The 21,929-nt window shown below is 53.2% G+C and overlaps 1 protein-coding gene across 5 annotated transcripts in view; it reads left to right on the forward strand.

The window, feature by feature from the left end:
• Window positions 1-21,644, forward strand: part of ABCG1 (ATP binding cassette subfamily G member 1) — an 84,531-nt gene extending 62,887 nt beyond the window's left edge. For 2 of the 5 annotated variants that reach the window (XM_082461118.1, XM_082461121.1), the window contains exons 3-15: window positions 1,774-1,891; window positions 3,764-3,896; window positions 6,202-6,252; window positions 9,092-9,237; window positions 9,398-9,521; window positions 10,229-10,343; window positions 12,244-12,428; window positions 12,565-12,666; window positions 13,545-13,713; window positions 14,557-14,657; window positions 14,771-14,929; window positions 16,123-16,241; window positions 17,392-21,644. In XM_082461118.1, coding sequence (XP_082317244.1) covers window positions 1,774-1,891; window positions 3,764-3,896; window positions 6,202-6,252; window positions 9,092-9,237; window positions 9,398-9,521; window positions 10,229-10,343; window positions 12,244-12,428; window positions 12,565-12,666; window positions 13,545-13,713; window positions 14,557-14,657; window positions 14,771-14,929; window positions 16,123-16,241; window positions 17,392-17,620 — 1,751 coding nt within the window. In that variant the 3' untranslated portion in view covers window positions 17,621-21,644. Of the gene's footprint in view, window positions 1-1,773; window positions 1,892-3,694; window positions 3,897-6,201; window positions 6,253-9,091; window positions 9,238-9,397; window positions 9,522-10,228; window positions 10,344-12,243; window positions 12,429-12,564; window positions 12,667-13,544; window positions 13,714-14,556; window positions 14,658-14,770; window positions 14,930-16,122; window positions 16,242-17,391 lie in introns of all 5 variants that reach the window. The other 3 variants (XM_082461119.1, XM_082461122.1, XM_082461120.1) reach the window with 2 other exon arrangements.
• Window positions 21,645-21,929: the final 285 nt, after the last annotated feature.

A 21,929-nucleotide genomic window follows, 5' to 3' on the forward strand; every position in this document is an offset into this window, starting at 1 on the left:
AAGGGCTCCACAGGCCCTTTCCTCATCAGGCCCCTTTCAGCTCTGCGTGGGAAGCCAAAGTACCGCTTTTGCCCGATTCTGATCATTTAAGGGCAGGTATGTCCTTGGAACATTTCTCAGGGACTGAGAACTGTTTCTTCTTTTTTTAATTTAATTTTTATTTTATTTTATTGACTGCGCCGCACAGCATGCGGGATCTTAGTTCCCCAACCAGGCATCGAACCTGTGCCCCCTGCAGTGGAAGTGCAGAGTCTTAACCACTGGACCGCCAGGGAAGTCCCTGAAAAATGTTTCTGAATTAGCAGTCTTTAGATGAATCCAGTTGCTTCTATTTGATTCTTTGTAGCTCGTTTGAGCAGTCTGCTTGAGAAAAAGTAATGTGACTCCATCTGGCATGTGTAGTTTTTTTTTGCTTTCACAAATCTCTCGGATGGAGATTTGGCAGAAAGTCCAAAGCAATGTGATGCAACTGAAAAATGATAAACTTTGAATTATTAATGAATTATTAATATATGAGTCATTTAATTATAAAGTAATGATTTGTGAATAAATTCTCTACAAATAATTTATACCGGTAGAGATGAGAAATAGAACATTCATACATGAAATAATAAATTAATCACTTAATTGATAAAGGCATGAGTTGACCATTGTGGGGGGTGGTGCAGCCCTGGGTTAGGATCTCTTCACACTGGCTCTGGGGTCCTGGACAAGTCGCCCAGGCCCACTGGACATCCAGTTCCTCAATCCGAAATGAGAATGGTGGAGTCCTCGTACCCTAGACGATGTTCAAGAAAGGGCTTTGTAAACTCTAAAGCGTTGTACGTGCACTGGTACTTATCACTGATGCACCCATGACATGCAAATGAGGAAGTAGGCAGAGGCATCCAAAAGACCTGAGGTCCATTTTCTTGCCCAGAACTCAGCATTTTCATAAATACTATGGCAGGGGTCCCCAACCCCGCCCCCCAGCCAGGCCGCAGAGCAGGAGGTGAGCAGCGGGGGAGCGAGCGAAGCTTCACCTGTATTTACAGCTGCTCCCCATGGCTCGCGTTACTGCCTGAGCTCCGCCTCCTGTCAGACCAGCTGCGGCATTAGATTCTCATAGGAGTGCGAACCTTACTGTGAACTGTGCATTCGAGGGACCTAGGTTGCGTGCTCCTTATGAGAATCTAACGCCTGATGATCTGAGGTGGAGCTGAGGCGGTGATGCTAGCGCTGGGGAGCAGCTGCAAATACAGATTATCATTAGCAGAGAGGTTTGACCACACAGAGACCATAATAAATCAGTTGATTGCAGACTCATATCAAAAGCCTATCAGTGAGCGGCAAGTGACAATTAAGCTGCATTTTATGGAGTAGACTGAACATAGCAACACACTTCGAGTGTCACTGTCTCCCATCACCCCCAGATGGGACCCTCTAGTTGCAAGAAAACAAGCTCAGGCCACCCACTGATTCTGCGTTATGGTGAGTTGTATAATTATTTCGCTATATATTACACTGTAATAATAATAGAAATAAAGTGCACAATAAATGTAATGTGCTTGAATCATCCCGAAACCATCCCCCCTCCACCATCCGTGGAAAAATTGTCTTCCATGAAACCAGTCTCTGGTGCCAAAAAGGTTGGGGACCACTGTACCATGGTGTGAAAAACCTTGCCTTTGGCCTTGGTTCTGCAGCCAAGTGTACTGTGTGTTTGCCTCTGCGGTACTGGGAGCAAAACCAGTGAGTCCTGGTTTGAAAATGAATGTGATCCGCTTTTCACAGGATACAAGACCCTTCTGAAAGGAATTTCTGGGAAGTTCAACAGTGGAGAGCTGGTGGCCATCATGGGCCCTTCCGGGGCTGGGAAGTCCACGTTCATGAACATCCTGGCCGGATACAGGTGAGCAGACCCTCGCCCAGCGGTCAGCCAGGGGCCAGCAGTATGAATGGTCCATCCCGTCACTTCTGAAGGCTCTGGGCAGGCTCCCGGGAAGCCTGAGGGGTGTCTCACATTAAGAGGCTTTGGAATCTGGGAAGGGAACAGAGCTCCGGCCTTGGGGGCGTCAGAAGGCAGCACCTGCTGGTTGTCACCTGGTGGACGCTGTGCTCAGGAGAGGGAGGTCCTGGGGCAGAAGGGCCGGGCCTTACGGGACAGGCAGTAATGGAGAGGTCCGGGCTGGGGAGGGGGACGGCAGGAGAACGCTGAGACAAGTACGAATGAAGGTCAAAGGTAAGATGAGCCATTTTCAGAAGAAAAGCAGCAGCGTCAGGCTGGGGCCCAGAGCTCATGCGACTCTTGCTTGTGGCCATGTTAGCTGCTCCGACGTTTGGAAACCACAGCTCTCGACATCCTGTCCGGTGACATTCATGTAAGAATGATTTGAAAACTGAATCTTCAGAAGTGTTAACAAAACGCTCTCTGAAAGCCAGTTCTCTTCAGATCTCATGGCTTCCATTTGCTACTTCAGCAAATACATTTTAAAAATAACTTCATTTCCTGGCAAAGAAAGATAAATTCCGCACCCCCCCCCCCTTCCTTAGGACTTCTGAATTAGTCTTTAAAGATGAAAATTAGGATTTTTAAAAGTCTCACTTATGGCAGATTCCTGTCTGTTGTATTCACTTCTAAAGGTGAGAGCCAAACTTCCAACACCCAGTGTCATGCTGGGGACACGGGAGGGGAGAGTAGCTTCTGTTTGGTGGGAGCAGCCGTTTCTCAGCTCATCCCACACCCTCAGCTGCTGTCCAACCTGCGTGGCACGTGGCCGTCCTGGAGCCACAGATGGCAACCTGGAGACAACTGAGCTCCCAGCCTGGTTCCCTGGAACGCCAGTTGATCCCACCCATTCCCTGGAGGAAAGAAGGGACCCACCACAGGGCCCACGGTCACAGCAGTGGGCTGGAGGAAGTTGGAGACCAGATATAACTGCACTGGTCTCCACAGACCCGCTGTGTTTCTGTTCTTCATGGCATGGAGGAGGCAGGGCTGGAGAAAGGGTATCCTTAGTAGGATGCCCATGGCTCCCACTGTGTCCCCAGGCTGAGATGATGCACCCAGACGAGCATCGGGCCACAGAGATGCCCAGTGGGTCTGTGGGTGAGGGAGTGAGCGTGGCTGGCGGGGCCGTGCCCTTCCGTCTCCACAGTACACATAGGATGCCCCGCCTCCACTGTGGTCAGAGAGAACCACTTCCCATCGCTTGGCCGAGGAGGCTCAGGGTGCCGACCTCCTCCTCTTTGAGCCGCCTGAGCCCACGGGGCCTGCAGTGGTCCTCCCAATCAGCGCTATGGTCGTGCAACCCCCAGGAACTGGCTCTGATGTAGTGGCCACACCCCAGGCTGAAGATTCTTGGCCTCTGGGGCCTTTGGGGCGGTTGGTGTAGCCTCGGCTACACACAGGATTGTTCATACGCCCACCTTATAAAACCCTGCAAAGCCAGAGGTGTGCGTGAGACCTCGTGGCTGCGTGTAGGAGCGTCCATGTGTATCTCCATTGGTTTGGTCCACCGGCGCCTGTTACGAATGTGCTAACCCAGAGAGGCCCCACGCTTGCCTCTCCCTTTCCACGCTGAGTGTTTTCTTTGTGCAGTTCCCTCCTCTGAGTTCTGGTGCTGTTCTGGGCCTCCTGTCCCTGCCTGGCTTGGTGTCCCTACTGGTCCAGTCAGAAGATGCTGGGGGGGGCCGTCCTCTCTCCCCTCCCCAGGCCCTGGAAGAGGAGGAGGAAGAGGTGCAGGAGGGATCGGGCTGACACGTGCTCTTGCTGGCCTTGCAGGGAGACTGGCATGAAGGGCGAGGTCCTCATCAACGGCCTCCCGCGGGACCTACGCTGCTTTCGGAAGGTGTCCTGTTACATCATGCAGGACGACATGCTGCTGCCACACCTGACCGTGCAGGAGGCCATGATGGTGAGCATCCTGGGGCCTGCAGTCCCTCACCTGGCCGCCCCCCTCTCTCCTCGCATGAGACAGCGCGGCGCCCAGCACCCCTCCCTCACACGGAGTCCTGGCACCGGGTGTGCTATTTGGACAGCTTTGCCCAAGGCAACCCCTCAAGGCCCTGGGTTCTGTAGACCCTTGGTGACGAAATCGAAGTCAGGTTTCTGAGAAGGTTATTAACCTGGCTGATGTGAGGGACCGCTTGCAAGGTGACCACAGTCCTGTGTCCCAGCTGAGGCTCTTCCCTTCTCATCAGTGTTCTGTGGCTTTCGGCCCAAGTTCCAGGCAGTCTGGTGCCTGGGTTAGGGCCCCGAGGGTCTCGTCCTCTGACTTACCTGCCCGCCAGGTGGGGGTGAAACCAGAGTTTGCTGCACACCGGTTGGGTACCAGGCCTTCACCTTCACAGCCCGGCACAGTCATCAGACGTGTAATCCTGCAAAAGCACATGAGCAAGGGCGCATCCGAGAGTTTAGCAGTTAGTCCAGGCGTCCTGTACAGTGTGGTCCAGGATGGCCTGGCCCAGCTGTGCTCTTTGGACAGACCGTGACCCAGCCAAGTGCCAGGGGGACAGGGGCCACACTGACCCACCGTGGGCCACGGGAGCCACTAGAGAGCCTCCCAGCCAGAGGAGATGGGAAGGTCAGGGGGCCGCCCTTGTCCGTCACGGAGCGTGTGCGCCCGGGGCTGCCTGCTGTTCTGCTGCCTCGTCCACGGCACGAGGTGCTGCCTGACTTCCGGGCCTCTCCTGGCACGTTTGGGACCTTCCCAGCTGGTCTGCCTTGTACTTGGGCAGTAGATGGGCATTCCTCTTGGGCTACTACGGGCAAAGTGTTGCCCTGCGCTCTTGACTCGGATGGGGCAAGGCTTCCTCTCTGTGGGGTCACATCTTGTCCGAAGGGCAATTCCAGGAGATCCTTAGCTGAGCAAAGAGAAGCAGGGAAGGTGTCGGGTACGTGATCTGCCCTCTAACGGGCTCCCCCAGCAGCCATGAGCGCCGGGCACCCCGACCACGTAGCTTCTCTGGCCTCCAAGTGGGCATACTGATGGGGGCACAGGGAGCTCAGGAGGCATTTGAAAATAGGGTGGTAAAGTTAGGAAATACAAGATTTCTACCGACCCTGTGGATTCCTTAATCGCTACTTCACCTTCATCTGGGGTGACCAGAGTTTGGCTTGTCAGAGTTACTGCATGAAGTCCTTGGTTACTTGTTTGAGAAACTTCACTTTGATTTCCAGCTCAATCACTGCTTTCTTTTGCAAACAAGATTGGTGACTCCTGCTGTCACCTCCATCCTCCCCCAACCTGTTACCAGGCTCTGCTGTGAAATCTATTTATTTTTCAGAGTTAAAATCAATTAGATTTTGATTTTGAGAATTTCACGATTCCTTTGATAAATACAGTTAACCTGAGTTAATGAGAAAGGGTACCTTTCACTCTGCAGCGTCCCGTCCCACGTGTAGGGATATTGGCCACCAGCCATTGGGGGTACATTTCCATGTGCTGCTTCTGACCCGCCACCACCAGGCAAGCCAAGATGTGACACTTGGTGTCACATGGCCGGCGGCTGGCCCTGTCTGACTCTGGGACCATGGCCCTTTGGCCCCTCGCCCCTGCATCTTAGTCTCTCATGGAGCCTCGGGACAACCTTACTAGCTCACTGGGTGGGCAGGTTCTAACCTCACCACTGTGCTGATGAGGAAGCCAGGGTCCTTGCTTCCCAAGGTCACAGGCGTTGGCAGAGAAGAACCAAGGCTGATGCTGGGCATGGTGATGGTTACTCAGGGTTTCACCAAGCAGGGTCAGGGGCCCCATGGTGTGCTAGCAGGCAGGATCTCAAACAAAACAGAACAACAGCAACAACAAAACTGGGGTTCTTATATGTACCACTTGCCAATTTCTGTGGCATAAATACTCCGCTATGGATAATTATAAGCTATCAGTGGTTTAGCAGGTGGCTTCTGAAATTCCTGAATATGGACCAGTCGGCTTCAAGCCCTCGATGCCTGGGGATTCCTCATCTCTCAATTGCCCACATCTAACTTCCCTCGGGGCACAGCACAGAATCCCCTGAGGTAACAGGGTGCATCCCAGGTATCACTGCTCTCCTGGACCTACCTTAGTTAACCAAGGAAGCTTGGAAGCCCAGGCCTCAGAGGATTTCCTCCGTAATCTGGCGGCTCAGCCCCTGGGGCACTGGGCCTGTGGTCGCTGAGTGAGTTTGTCCTGTTGCCGGCCACCTGTTCTGATTCCACACTGTTGCCTTCATCCCCTGCAGGTGTCTGCACATCTGAAACTCCAGGAGAAGGACAAAGGCAGAAGGGAGATGGTAAGTGTGTTTGCTTAGGCCACAGGTGGTCCAGAATTGCATGAAATCCACTCAGCGCACACGCGTGGAGGGGCCTTTGGGGGCTGGTTGACTTTGTGGCTTGGCCCCGGCTGTCCTCGTGTGGGTGACGGTGGCATCGCGGTGTGCGCCTGGGCTGGCACACACCCGGAGTGACCACGCCGCCAGAGGCTCTCAGACGCAGACACACGGACGCAGCGAGGATGTTCAGGACACCGGCCTGAGGACCCAGCCTCAGGGTTAGACCCAGCGCTCGGCCCTTTCAGTGTTTAATACACGTTATGCTCCATTGTTTTTTTGGTTTTTTTTTTATACTACACCAACAATGAAGATGCTTAATCATTCATTTAAAAATAACCAGAGTCCCCCCCGACACATTTGCAAGAAGAAATTGGGTTCTTACGTGTTATTAACCAGCCTTTTAAAAATAACACAGACAAGTTTCTGGGATGATGGAGATCTCCTAATCCTTTTCATTGCTTGTTTCTGCTTCCCTAAAACCCCAGGGAGCACGAGGGGGGTTGGGTAAGCAGACCCCGGCAGGGAGAGCCAGAAGCCCCGACTTAGTGGGGAGGCCTGGTTTATATTTACACATCCCTTGACGTTTACGCGTCGTCTAAGGGAAACTCAACTCAACCCTAACCCTGTACTTCTCTGCAGAGGGCTCTGCCGCTGGACTGAACGAGGCCAGGAGCATCCCGGCAGGGCACCTGCGCACGCTTCCCACCGGAAGCTCCCAGCTCGGCTGGGCTGACCCCTCCTCCCGGTCCTCAGCGGGGCCTGCTCCCCCCAGAGCCCATCAGCGGGACTGTGTGACTGTCTAAGCAGAGGTCTGCTGCTGAGGGCTTGCCCTGACTCATTTCCCTCCAGCCCCTGTGTGTGCCTAGGTCCTGGTTGTTTACTTCTCGAGGAAACACAGTAGAATGGAATGTTCCAGCAGGTGGTAGAACGTTGCCGCACCTCCCTCATTTCCCAGAAAAGCAGCCTCAACCCTCGAGAACACCCAGCGAGGAGCCTTCCTCAGTTCTCCCAAGGCCGGAACATTGTTCTTTCTGATTAATTTTAAAACAAAACCAGCCTTCAGGGCGTCACTCTTGAGAACCCGGGACCAGAGGCCGGCACAGGGCGGAAACGGGAGGAGCTTACCTTGACCTCCACCTCCAGCATCCTTCCGGTGGGGCTGAGGGCAGGTGGGGATGTGGTCTTCGTTCTGCACCTTCCGCCTGGGTTCCCGGGGACCGCTGGAGCCGTGTTGTCCTGGGAAGGCCAGCGGACGGTCCACGCGAGGGAAAGTGTGCCTGAAAGATGGCCCTTTCTGGGCGACCGTGCTGACCTGCCTTCTGGGGAAGAGGCAGTGGAGCTGGGATAGGGAGAGGCCAAGCAGGATTCAAACCCAGATCTGTCTGACCCGCCTGCTTCCCGGCCCGTGGAACCGCTATCCCCTAACTCTTCCCGTCACCAAAGCCACATTTTGTCCTGACCGTGCAAGTAATTCAAGAGCTGGGGTGGAAATTTTCTTCCTTGTGAGTTTCTTCTCCTTTTGGATGACCTCATCTCCCCAGAGAAGCCGCCGGACTGGGGTCCCCCTGCTGCCGCCAGGAGCTGGGACGATGGCCCAGTGAATGCTGGCAGGGCCTCCGTGGCAGGCTGTCCCCCGAGAGGTGAACCTGGAGTTGGAGGCAGGGAGGGCCGCTGCCTCGGGGAGATGCCGGGATGGACCCTGAACACCAAACACTGCGGCGGAAACCCATGCCCCAGCCTGCACCGAAGTCCGCTGACCTTCCTGCTCCCTGCGTCGATACCGCATCGATGACCGGGAGCAGCCGGGGAGGGCTCAGTGCGCAGCGGGCTGTTTATATCTTGGTGCCCAGGCTGCTTCCAGGGTGGCATCGGCAGGGCCGCTGAGGGAGGTGGGGGCAGCTTTAAGCAGTTTCCTCGGCTTGCTGCTGAATCAGAGACCTTCTTTGCCTGTTTACAAGTGTGAAAGGGGCTTCACCCCTTCTTTCCGAGAGGCCCGGCCTGCGTGATTGTGCCTACAGGAGCTGTGTACACTAGTAACAGTGTCACTAATAGCTGCCTTCGAGTAAATGCTTACTGTGTGCCAAGCATCTTATCCGCTGCAGTGAGTCCCCTACTTACGAACGAGTTCCGTTCCGAGAGCACGTTCGTAAGTCCAGTCTGTTCATAAGCCAGACAAAGTTAGCCTAGGGACCCAACGAACACAATCGGCTCTATGGTACTGTACTGTAATAGGTTTATAGTACTTTTCACACAAATAATACATAAAAAACAAACACACACAAAAAATAAAACATTTTAGATATCACAGTACAGTACCTTGAAAAGTACCGTAGTACAGTATAACAGCTGGCACACAGGGGCACGATCACATCTTTGAAAGTTCGCGACTTGAAGGTTCATATGTAGGGAACTTACTGTATTGCATCAAACCATCAGGGAGGCCCTCCCCTTTGTGCTGGTCAGACACCTGGTCACTCGTCCACCTATGTGTTCACTGATCCACACTTTCTGCAGTGTTTATCCAACATCTTCCCTGACCTGGGCCCTGAGCGGGGCTTACAAGTGAAGGGACTTGACAGGTGACCGGCAGGGTGCAGGACCAGGACTCCAGCCCGGGACGGCCTGGCCCCAGCACTGCCTCTCAGCCTCCTGGGCTCACGCTTGCCGAGCGTCTGCCGCCTTGGCCAAGGGCAGGCGTGCGAGTGGGCTTGGGGAGGCAGCTGGGGGTTCCACGTGGTCCCTGTAGGCGGCTAGGGGGGCAGGTGATCCCTGATGCCACTCTGGCTCCACTGTCCCCCAGGTCAAGGAGATCCTGACGGCCCTGGGCCTGCTGTCTTGCACCAACACGCGGACCGGAAGCCTCTCAGGCGGCCAGAGGAAGCGCCTGGCCATCGCGCTGGAGCTGGTGAACAACCCTCCGGTCATGTTCTTCGATGAGCCCACCAGGTAAGCAGGAGCCATGGAGGCAGGACCCCTGCCCTCCCTGCCGGCAGGAGGGGATACCTCCTGAATCCCCTCCCCTCCCTGCGCAGACCCAGCCGGGACACTCTGAACGCGGGGTCTGGTTGGGGACCGCAGGCGTCTCACGGTGCCCCTTGCCTTGCAGCGGCCTGGACAGCACCTCCTGCTTCCAGGTGGTCTCCCTGATGAAGGGGCTGGCCCAGGGCGGGCGGTCCATCATCTGCACCATCCACCAGCCTAGCGCCAAGCTCTTTGAGCTGTTCGACCAGGTACGTAGGCCTTGCTGTGATCCGCCCAGGTGAAGCCAAATCCCGGTACTCACGGCTTCCCCTTAGTTCATTGGGGTGTCTTCATTTCTGAGTGGCTTTAAGTGTTATGCTTCTTAAGATTTTGGCTCCATAAGCAGCTCAGGTGGCAGGACCAGAGTGGGTAGGAAGAGTTGGCCAGTATCCTCTCTGGGGCTGGTGTCCAGCTACGGGGTCTTGGGTGAGTCACTGACATTACTGAGGCTCCCTTCCCCACCCCCTGGTGACAGTGGGGGAGTACTTGCCACACAGAATTAGATAGCAGGTTGTGATATTTGGACAATATCATCTCTTTTATAAATCTTAGGTTTTGATATTATCATGAGCAAAAGAAATGTCCCAAGGAATGAAATGTGTATAGCTCCAAAATCTTTCCTAAGGAGGTGGTTAGCATGAAGGGAAAAAAGCAACATAATAATAATTCCTGGTCATATGATATCTTCTGTCTTCCCTGATTTATCATGGATTTCCCTTTGAACTTTGAGTCCTTGGGAGGTAACATAAAGCTCTCCTGAGAGAGAAATTGATGGATTGATGGATGGGTGGATGAATGGCTGGATGAATGTATGGGTGGTTGGGTGGATGGATGGATGGATGGATGGATTGAGAGTTTCTATTGCTTTACAGAGGAAGGCGGAGTTGATGTTTCCCTTCTCCTTACTCTTTTCCAGCTTTATGTCCTCAGTCAAGGACAGTGTGTGTACCGGGGAAAAGTCTCAAATCTTGTACCGTATTTGAGGGATTTAGGTCTGAATTGCCCAACCTACCACAACCCGGCCGATTTTGGTAAGTAGAGCCTTGACCAGCCGGAAAGAAAAGAAAGGGGGTCTTTTTTATTCTTGGTGGGTTTCCGCTTTTACCTGAAGCCTCCAAATCAAGAATTACTTGAATACTTGAACATTCCACAGATAGCTCAAGTGCCATCCTGAGGTAGAACTTTTAAGACCAAGTCGAAAGAGGTTTTGTTTCCTCCAGATAAAATACCTGAGAACTACAACAAGGGATCTATTGTTAGGAGAAATATTTCCTCATACTTTACTCTGTGATGTTTCTAGTCTAAAGGAAGTTATTTCTGAAAAGAAATAACCTTAGAGAAAAACCCTTAACGGAGATGTTAAAATGCTGATTCGAATTTTGACCAAACCCAACAAAAAATGTTACCGTGGGAGGCCAGAGACCAGGCTAGTGGTCCGAGTTACTCCTCCTGACTCGGAGGTCCTGAGGCTGGCGCTTCTGTGCTTTGCAGCTTGTGATTTATGGTTTCCACCTCCTTGGTCTCCTGGTCACCAGCCTTTCTCACTCAGTTGTTTTACGCTCAAGCATCCAGACCCCGCATTCTCTACATGTCATCTCCCAAATTGTGTTCCACAAGACGCTGTTGCTGGGAAATGCTTCTCTCTTAAAAGAAGGGGGCTCTGATGAAGCAGAACCAGAGTGCCGGGAGCTGGAAGGACATGAGGGCCCGGGAAGAGGGGGAGGAGGCTTGAGCATCTATAAAGGCGGGGATGGATCAGGTTGGTAGCTGCACAGTCGTTCAGGAGAGAGGACGGTCGGGGACAGGTGCCGCTGAACAGGGAAGGGCAGTGAGGTCCCTGCGAAGAGGTGAGAACCTGGAGAGAAGGATGACGGGAGAAGGAACAGGGCACGTGGGACTGCAAGGGGGGCCCGAGAAGGGGAAGGTGTGCCCTTCTGGTGGCTTCTAGCTCCTCAGTTATCACACCTGAGGAAAGGGGGAGAGATGAGGAGAGAGCGGCCCTTTGGAGGGTGGTGAGTGTGAGTGGCCAGCAGAGTGGTCAGTGCTGGCTCTTTTGGTGTCATCGATCGTGACGTTCTGGTGAGGACAGCCTCTCCTGGTGTGTGACCAGATGGAGGACGGCTTAGCCACCCTGGCTCAGGAAACAGACGGCTGGTTTTGCCAGAGGGGGGTCCCTGGGGGCTTTGCATTAGCAAGAATCTTACTCAGGTGAGGGGCTGGGACCCACACCAGGAGGGACAGGATGGGGGAGAGGAGAGGGCAGGTGGGAGGACAGCAGGAGCAGCGGTCGCCAGGGGGCGTGTGGACCCAGGAGAGAAGGAGCAGCGTGGGGCCTTGGACAGTTTGGGGTGCAGAGGTGTGACACCGGGGCCAAGGAGGGAAGGCGGAGGAGATGGTCCCTGGGGATCTGAGAGGCGGGGCCGGTGGTCCATGATCTCGACGTCCCCAGGAAGCCGAGCGCACCTCCCTCAGGACCCCCGGCACTTCTCCTTGGTCCCAGAGAGCTGCCACAGCGCCCATCACTCACCCCCGCCCTGGGAACTGCCTTCCCAGCAGGAATCCTGCTCCCTTCTTCTCTCCTCCCAGCTCCAACCCTGGTGCTTGAATGCCCGTGGCCGGCACTCAGTACATATTGGACAGATGAATAAGTTAACAGATGCAGGAGCTCATGACTTCCCGGGCTGTCCGACATCACAATCCAGATTTGCGTTTTCAGGCTCCTGACGTGATAAATGGCCTTGCTGGGCGTTTAGAGCCAAAAGAACATTGGTCACTAAATGATTTTTATCATATCATTAGCATCATCACACAGCATCTACATAATCAGTTAAAAATATTCCTGCTAGATGAATGATTTTGTTGCAAAGCAAAGAGGCCCACCGTTCACATGAGCGATGCCTAGGGTGACCTTGTCTGTGTCTCATGGTGCAGTCATGGAAGTCGCGTCCGGTGAATATGGCGATCAGAACGGCCGCCTGGTGAGAGCCGTCCGGGAGGGCATGTGTGACTCTGAGTACAGGAGAGAGCCCGGAGGTGATGGCGAGGTGAACCCTTTTCTTTGGCACCGGCCCTCTGAAGAGGTAAAGCAGGCAAAACGATTGAAGGGGTGGAGAAAGGTAATGCAAAGCCCCAGCCCCCAGCAGCGCTGCACGCCCCCTCGTGCGCCCGCCTCGTGAGAACTTTTCTTAGCCGAGAGGGGAGGTGTCCCAGGGCTGGGGTCTCACCCCTCCTCCCTCCTTGGTGTGTCCTCAGGACTCCACTTCCATGGAAGGCTGTCACAGCTTCTCTGCCAGCTGCCTCACCCAGTTCTGCATCCTCTTCAAAAGGACTTTCCTCAGCATCATGAGGGATTCGGTAAGGCGGTCTGCAGTACTCTCCGTGGCAAAGGAAGCTGTAGGGTCATTTTCAAACACTCCCCAGATGCCAGTGGCTGGGACAGTAAATACTTATGTCTGGTTCGTGTAACGTGTTGTGGGTCATGGCCTTGCCCCACGAGTCTTCTCGTCCTGGGATCCAGAATGGAGGACCGGCTCCTTTCTGGAACATGGCAGAGGGAAAGTGCAGGAGAAACCAAATGGCAGCCCTTACAGCTCTGGCTCCTGGAGGGAAACGGTCACTGGTGCTCACATGCCGTTGGCCAAGGCTGACATCGGGAGGTGTGTTCCTCCCTCCGGAAAGCTCCGCCCGACACAGGGCATGGCGGGTTGTGCAGACACTTACAGGAAGGAGTTGGTGAAGGACTGGGAACCATGACAATATCCACCCTTTCGAGTGGATGATCTGACAACCTGTGTAGGGGGCTGAGTGCCCAGGGCCCTCTGGAACCCAGTTCGAAAGACATAGGGGCTGGTAGCCACCAGGCGGAGCTCTGCAAGGGCGGGCCTGTCATGTATCCATTCTTTGCCCCCTTCACCACCATCGTTGTCCCTTGTCCTCCCCTCTGAAGGTACACTGCCCTCCCTGGTTTGCCACTTTTGAAGGGGATTTCACAAAGGATGGCAATTCCTTCTGTTTTAACAGCAGTAAAATGCTGCTATGCATGTGTGTGTGTGTGCGTGCGTGCGTGCACGCGAGCTGGTTTAGGGTCGGGGGCTTGTTTCGTGGGGGGAAGGGGCAGGACAGAGCTTGTGATCCTCCTTGGCCGCCGCCTCGGGGGGCCTTGGCCGCCTTGTTCTTTCACCGCCCACTTCCGAGCTTCCGCACACCTGAGTGTGAACCGCATCTGCCCCCAGGTCCTGACGCACCTGCGGATCACCTCCCACATTGGCATCGGCCTCCTCATTGGGCTGCTCTACTTGGGGATCGGGAACGAGGCCAAGAAGGTCCTGAGCAACTCCGGCTTCCTTTTCTTCTCCATGCTCTTCCTCATGTTCGCAGCCCTCATGCCCACCGTCCTCACGTGTGAGTGCCTGGCAGACCCCACGCCCACCTCTCCCTCCTTATCTGCCACTGAGGCCATGGCTTGCTTGGCCACGAACACATAGCATCTTATGTTTTTAACTACCGTTTTCTTTGCTGACAGGTGTAGGTATTATTGTATTTTCTGTTAGACAAGAAAATACATGCCATGTTTAAGCCAAAGAAATGAACCACTAGGAAGACTTCTAAGCCTGGTGGAAGGCTGATGAGATATTTCTAAAAGGTTTTCTAATCAGGATCCCCTTAAACACTACTGCGTGAGCATTACCTCGTTCAGTTAAGACAGCCCTGGTGCGGCCAAGTTTGTGAGTGGGTAAAGCTATTCTAGGTGGATTTCCATGCAATTCTAGACTATTTGCAAAGTACGCTGCCCTTGGCCACTTCAGGGAGACAGTGTAGAAAGCTGTTGCTTCACCAGCTCTCCAGCCTAAACACCCCCTCCTGGCAATGCCTCCTCCTTAAATTGCCCTGAATTTCCAAGAGCAGCTTGCGAGGTCTTGTCCAGGAAGGGAATCACGAGTTACAGTTGCTCAGTGAAAATAAGGGCAAAACCGTTGATATTTGCACCCATCACTACAGCGATGCTCCCCACTTGGATTCTCCCCTTCATGACGCTTCTGTTCTAGAAACGATGGGCAGTTTTTCCAGACAGGTAAATCATTCCACACCTTTGCATTCAAACTTCAGGTGCTTTTAGTACTGCATGGTCCACAGGGAGGTGTAGGACAGGTTGGGGCTACAGAGGGCTCGGCAGGAGACCACCTGTTTGAGGTGGTGATCCCACTGTGATGTCTGCCTGACCCTCTCCGTTTTCCCGCCCCCTAGTTCCCCTGGAGATGGGAGTGTTTCTTCGAGAACACCTGAATTACTGGTACAGCCTGAAGGCCTACTACCTGGCCAAGACCATGGCCGACGTGCCCTTCCAGGTACGCGAGTGGCAGTGGCAGGATGTGAAGAGGGGCGGGGGTTCTCCAGTACCCCCCGTGGGGGAGAGGGAGGTACGGCTTGCAGGAGAGGGTGACAGGCCCTGTGTTTCCAGATCATGTTCCCCGTGGCCTACTGCAGCATCGTGTACTGGATGACGTCCCAGCCGTCCGACGCCGTGCGCTTCGTCCTCTTTGCAGCACTGGGCACCATGACCTCGCTGGTGGCGCAGTCTCTGGGCCTGCTGATCGGAGCCGCCTCCACATCCCTACAGGTACCAGCCGAGGACGCACCACAGGACAGGCCTCGCTTCTCCACCCTGGCCCGTGCAACTGGGGCTGTGGCTCTGGTGGGGCTCAGCACCCGCTCCTTGTGACCCTCCTCCTGATTCTGCCCTAAGTTCCTAGACTGGCTTCAGTAGGTCGATTGACCCCCCAGGGAAGGGATCGAGTGTTCCTGGCTGCTCAGGATGGGCAGATTGACAGCAGCAGGTGCCCTTGTGTGGAGCCTGGGGCACACCCGGTGCTGGTCCCAGTGCTTTCTGAACGTCAGCTCATCGAGTCCAAGCACACCCGTGAGTTACGTGCAATGCTCCCCATTTCACAGATGGGGAGACTGAGGCCCAGAGGGGCAACGTGATTTTGTCAGAGTCGCACAGCCGGTGCAGAGGCCAAGCTCTCAATGCCTACGTTTTGTTGCCTCTGCGGGGTCCACTCAACTGTCCCCTGGACGCCCCCCTTTGCACCCCATGCTCCCACCCTCCTGAGCCCCTCCAGGTGTCCCTTCTGGATGCCTGGTACCACCCACCCACAACCTGCCAAACCCGCTGCATTTGCAGTTTCTGCACCTCTGGGGCTTCCTGGTGCTCAGGCCAGTCCGACCCTTAGAGAACAAAGCCAGAACCCTGGGGAGTCAGCACCACCGTGGCCTTCTGACGCCCCCCTCCCCAGCGTGTGATGGTCTCCTTCCTGTGTTCAGAGCCTCTGGGCGGTACCCTCATCTGTGGATGGGAATAGCGATGGCATCCACCCCACAGCCGACAGCCGTAGAAAGTGCTCGGCCCACGCCAGCTGCAGTCAGCACCCAGGGAATCGCGCTCCCGACCCTTCCTCCCTGGAACACGCTGACGTCAGGTCCTGGGATGCTGTGCCTCCCTCCCAACCATGTCCAGCGTCGTGCTACCCCTGGTCTGTGGGGTTTCTACTCTTTATTACCTTCTGTCCCCTCTGCTGGGCCCAGCTGGGCCTCTGGGCACAAACCCCAGCCCCTCCCTGTGCCAGAGACCAGCCAGCTCGCTCCCCAAACAGGGTGCTTCTCTGCGCTGTCCTGGCCCTGGTGTGACCCGTCCTGAAATCTCTGGCCCTTTCCCAGCTGCTGGTGACTGTCCAGAAACATGGGCTGTGGCCTCCGGGCCACCTGAGGAGGAGGAGGTGGATGGGAGTAAGTCCCCTTTGTGTCCCCTCTCAGGTGGCAACCTTCGTGGGCCCCGTCACAGCCATCCCCGTCCTCCTCTTCTCAGGATTCTTCGTCAGCTTCGACACAATCCCCACCTACCTGCAGTGGATGTCCTACATTTCCTATGTCAGGTAACGTGCGGGGGCCCCTTACGACTCAGGGACTTCAGGACAACAGAGGGAAGGGACTTGGGGACGTGCAGAGGCTCACAAAAGCCCCTTGTTAGCTGTCAGCTAGATGACGGCATGTTTCTTGGATCATGAACCCAAAGATATCGGTGCCTTTTGTTTTTTTCCTAGTTGTGCATGCCTCACACACATACACACTTGTGGCTCCGTGTCCTGCATGCTTTGGAGAGCTGCCTTGCATATTTCCACCTTTTAGGAACTTCATTCCTCTCTGGGATAAACACTGCTTATAACAAGGTTCTGAACTCGTAAAACCTTAAAAAGCAATCCAGTGGAAAACAGGTCACGTTTCAAGCATCCTAATATTCTTGAACAAGACGGTTCTGGTGCCTCAGCACTTAGGCGATCAGCTTTCACGCTCTCGGCTCAGAGGTGCTTCGGCACGTTGGCCCTTGGCAGGCGGGGCCGGTCGTTGGAGCTTTTCTCCCCAGCCGCAGCCATTCCACGTGACAGCCAGGGTCCCCAGTTGTGAACAAGCTTGTCTTTTCTAGAATGTCAATTCAGACCCAGGTATATTGTTCCGGAGAACAAAATCAAAACAAAGCACTTGTACAGAGTTTCAGCCATCGGTGCACTTTCCAAGACCAAGAAATCAGAAACCCGTGTCTTTCTTCTCAGAATTAGCGTTTTTGTTCTGATGGTGCAGGGCTGGAACAGAATGAAAGGTGATGCAGAAATGTTTTATTTAAATGCTCCCCAGTCCTTGGAAAGCTATCGGACCCTTTATTATATTTAACTGTTAAAAAAAAAGTATGATATCAGAAGTAATCAAAGCGCTTTTCCATTCGTAAAACCCTTGAACAATACCTACTCTTGGTTCAATTTGTTTTTTTGGTGTTTTTTTGTGTTTTTTTTTTTGTGGAGACTTTGGAGGAAACAAAATTGGAAAACACATCGTCAAGCCGTTGAATGGGTTTATCTTAGGAAGGTGTGGAGCAGTTAGGAAGTGCTCCAGGGAGAAAGATCTCCAGGGAGGGAGGGGTGCCAGGCTGAGGATGGGGGGATGGTGGTGGTACCTTATCCTCCGCAGACGTGGGCAGAGGCAGGGGTGAGGGTTCCTGAGCCCTCCTCACGCTGGCACTTCCCTCCTCAGGTATGGGTTTGAAGGGGTCATCCTTTCCATCTATGGCCTCGACCGGGAAGACCTACACTGTGACATCGATGATACGTGCCACTTCCAGAAGTCGGAGGCCATTCTCAGAGAGCTGGACGTGGAGAACGCCAAGCTCTACCTGGACTTCATCGTCCTGGGGATTTTCTTCATCTCCCTGCGTCTCATTGCCTACTTTGTGCTGAGATACAAAATCCGGGCAGAGAGGTAAAGCAGTGGAAAGCCAGAGAGAGGAAAATTGGACACAGTGGCCAAGGGCCACTTGCAGAACCTGTGGCAAGCCCGGGCCCGAGGACACAGACACTCCTGGGACCCAACCCCTGGGACCACGTTTGGTTGTTGGGCGTCCAGTGCTGGACATCGCCGCCCCGCTGGGTTGGGCCTTCTCTCCATTACCCTTTCTAGCTGTAACTAAGAAGAAGATGTAGAAAGGTTTTTTTCCCCACGTGCAGGATTTTAGAATACCACCCCTGAGGCAGAATTTAAAACTGCAACAAAGCTGGTGACGACCTCCTCGGCAAAATTCTTCCTTCTGACCAGGGAGCTCTGGTCCTGCACGGGGGATTCAGGCAGCTTCCTGGGGATCCCTGTGCAGTCAGACGTCCAGGGGCGGAAAGGCGAAGCCAGGAGCCGATTCCATTCTGTGACTGGTGTTTTCGTAGTTTCACCTTTCTACGGTTTGTCTCTTTTTCCAATGAGGTCATTTTTCCAAGCCAAAAGTCGATAAATTTCATTCATTTACAGAAACTGTACCTTTTTAGTACTTGGTGAAGAAAATTATTCAGGGTAAATATACTTTGTTTAGAGATGAGAGGGGTTTGACTTGATCGCTGAGCTGGTCTCATTTACAGACAGAACTTGGGAAAGACACAGAAGCCGGCCCCGGTTTGAAGGATGACCTTGGAACCGTATGCACTAAGCCGTGTGGAAATCTTTTAAAGTTACACAGAAAGTTGTAAGGTGAAATTGGCCATCTCTTTCAAAGTCTTTTATTTTCCCCATGCTTCTTATTTTAAGCAAAATATATTGTTTTTTTTTTCTTTGTAACTTTCCAAGCACCTTAATTTTGCCTAAAAAAAAATTCTGGATAATCAATCCTGTTGATTTTTACAAACATTTCTCTTCCCTGACATATCACATCAACTACCTCCACTGAACCTGGGGAAGCTGGGCTTAGAGAAACTCCAGGTGTGAACGTTGTGGTATCTGCAGGTGTAGCCCGCAAAAGATGCGCTAACTTCACAGGAGGGAAGATGGTGAGATTTCCTGAGAATCCAAGGCCTTTGCCAGAAACTGGCGAAGACTTAGTGTGGCCGAGGTGTCCGGAGCTCCATCAAATCATGCACTGAGAGCCGTGGGAGATTCCGTCTCCCACATCTGGTTTCCATGGCATCTCAGCGGCACCTTCACCTTCTCAGCGCCGGACTAGCATAGTCTTTCCAGACCAGAAACTCCTTTCCAGTGATGCAGTCACATAAGTAAAATCCCTCTAGCACAGGAGCAGTGGGCATATCTGCAGGGTAAACGGCCTTCGAATTCATGGTGGGTGCCCGTGTGCTTGTTGGCGGCAGTATGACCCCAGGGTGGAAGGGGACTCTGGCCAAAGAAGGTCCTCGGAAGGAAAAGGGAATCGCTTTCCCCTTCTAGAATGCCGTGAACCTGGAATCAGGGTCTCCTAATGAAAGACTGTATTTTTTGTGGACAGATTCATTCATCTCCCTGAGCCTCAGTTTCCCCACCTGTAAAGAACAGCACGAGATCGTCCTCAAGGTCATGTTCAGCTCTGAAAGGTTCTGAGGTTCCTAGGTTGTGTTCCAGAACTTTTATTTCCTATTTAGGAGAATGAGGAAGGTGCAAATTTTACTCACACGTGGATTTGATTTGCAAGTGCTTAGGGGCCTCTTTGTCACCCTTAGATCCCTTTTAGTAAACACAATTGAGGTATTTTAAATGTAATCTTACGTTTGCCTGTTTTACACCAATGTGGCGTTGCCTTCCAGATTAAGTTACTTAACCAGGGTCAAACTTAGCCTTTATAAAAAGTCTTTATTCAGTTTCAAGATAGACTTGCCTGTACGAATGTCACACGCAGGAAGATACACATGGGAACAGCCTGGTGAAATAGAGAGTTGGGAAGAGGAAAGGTCCTGGACCATGCCTCAGATTTACATCAGCTGAGGCCAGTGTTGAAAGATTTTTCCCTCCAGGTGAGTCCTTTCGGTCGTGGGTCTGTGAGCCCAGGAAGGACATGCACACGGGTATTTTTTAAAGGATGCCACCTGGAGTGCAGTGAGTACACTGAGGTCACCACCGCAGGACAACCTGATTAGGAGGACCTGAGGCCGGCTCCAGTGAGGATGTCGACCTAGGAAGCTGCCTTCATCACTCTTCAAGTGTTAGCGATGCCCCTCGCTCCAGCTTTCTCATCCTAAACCCTCGGCAGCATAGACCCAGACGCTGCAGTTTGGATCTCCAGATGCTTCCCCTCTGCTTTTTGCCGTAGGGAAGATTGATAAAACATCTTATTGCAATGGCCCAAGAAAACATGCAAGTACCTTGTTGATTTAATTTTTCTAAGTAGGTGTCATTAAGAAGTGGGGCCGGGGTGACGTGCTGTCTTTCATACACTGGAATTTAAACCAGGCCGACTTCCCAAATCTACTTCTTTTAAGTAATTTCTGAATGTAATGACTCGGATCTTCCTTTCGTCTCTGATTGCGCTTCTTCGTTTAGAAGGAAGGAGGAAACATTGGATGAACAACGTGCAGCCTTTCCAGTTGTTAGTAGAGATGAACGTGGAAGTCCAAAGAACATCACTGTTAATGGAACTGGGGAGAGGAAGGGCCTCCGCTGGGTTCTAGTGCCCGCTCTGCGGAGGCGTCAGGGCCTGGGTCTGCTGACCAGCCCTGTCTCGGGGGCTGTGCACCTCTGTCCACGTTCATAGCATTTTGTGCCTCGGTTTCTTCTACCCTTGCTGGGTATCAGCTCGAGAATTAAATGCTTCAAAAGCTCCTGTGTGGGTGACATGGGAAGGAAAGAAATCAGGTAAACATTTTACATAGAAGATGCTGGAATCATCAGCATCAGTCACCTTGTGGGGAGGGGCCTTCAGAACCAAGAAATAGGACTTAAGCTTTTAGGTAAAAACTCATCCTGGAGACCCACAAAAGGTCATTTTCCCACCTGAGAAAGGCACTGCCAGGAGGTCAGGGGCGGGCCGGATCCATGGGGTAGAAAGCCCTCCGGTGGGTTCACTGAGGAGAGAGCAGCTTGGGCCTCAGTGCCCCAAGCACCCTTCCTTGCCAGGTGGCCCGGGAGCTGGCTGGGTGCCTTACCAACGCCTCTGTTCAGGTACTCACTCAGCAGACGTGTGTTGACCCATCCCTGCGTGCTTGGTGTGGCCCAGACACAGGGGCTTGGAGCTCAGACCGGGCTCGCCCTGCAGTGCTGGCAGGCCGTAGGGGATCTTGTTCTGCAGACGCAGGGCGCCGAGGCTGGACAGGGTCCGTGAGACGCCGGGTCCAGGGCCGGGAAAGGGCCCAAGTCTGACCCCAAATTCTCTGGTTTTTGTTTTGCCGTATTGCCTCCTGTTCATAGTGTGCAAATGTACGTGAAAACGCTTTGCAAGGTCTGAAGTGCAATACTAGGTTGGCTCTGGACTTGCTGTCACCAAACGGACAGCTGAGATGGGGGGTAGCCTGTGCCCCTTTCCTCAATTGCCTGGCATAGGGGTGTCCCGAGCTGGCCTGGGGGTCTAGCTTCTTACCCCCGTGTCTCAGTGGAGAGGTGCCTTCCTCTGCCCTTGCTCAGCCTTGGCTTCTTAACTCAGTGTACCAGTGGGCTGGCTGGGGCCTGAGAGGGGCTGGTGTGTGTGTGTGTGTGCATGCGTGTGTGCCTATGAGCGTGTGCGTACACACACGTGTGCACACACACAAGGGCACGTGCCAGCTTGATCCGGGTATGTATCTCATAGTATTATCTGTGGTGTTTCTAAACCCTCCATCGTCCTTTACTGCAAGAAAGAAAGAGAAAATTCCCTCACTTCATGCCTGCCGAGCAGATAAAGTGTAGTCAGAACCCAGTAAGTCTTTCAGCAAATGCCAGCTCAATTAGAATGTGACAAAAACCAAAACAAAACAACCCAGCAGGGCGGAGGGTGGTGCAGCGTGTATGGCTATAAAGTTAGATGCTCTGAAGAAATAAGACTGCTAATAAAATATTTTATATAAAACTTTTTACTTGTGTTCAGTGTTAAATGCTTCAAATTCAAAATAACTGGCTTGAACTGTACCAGGTAAAGGGGATTTTTAGGTTGTATTTGGAATATCTTTGCTGTACGTCTAGCATGGGTTCTGGTTCATTCCTCAGTGTTCTGGTCTAACACCCCATTGTCAATAGTCACCTTTCTCTCTTGGTAACTTTCATGTTTTAGGTTGAACTGTCTTAAAGTTTTGTGTTTTTCCTCCGTTTTCCAGCCTCCTCACCCATCTCTTCCCTCTTGTTAATGTCGGCCGGGGCTT

This window comes from Balaenoptera physalus (genome assembly GCF_965194825.1).
Source record: "Balaenoptera physalus genome assembly, chromosome: 4".
NCBI lineage: Eukaryota > Metazoa > Chordata > Mammalia > Artiodactyla > Balaenopteridae > Balaenoptera > Balaenoptera physalus.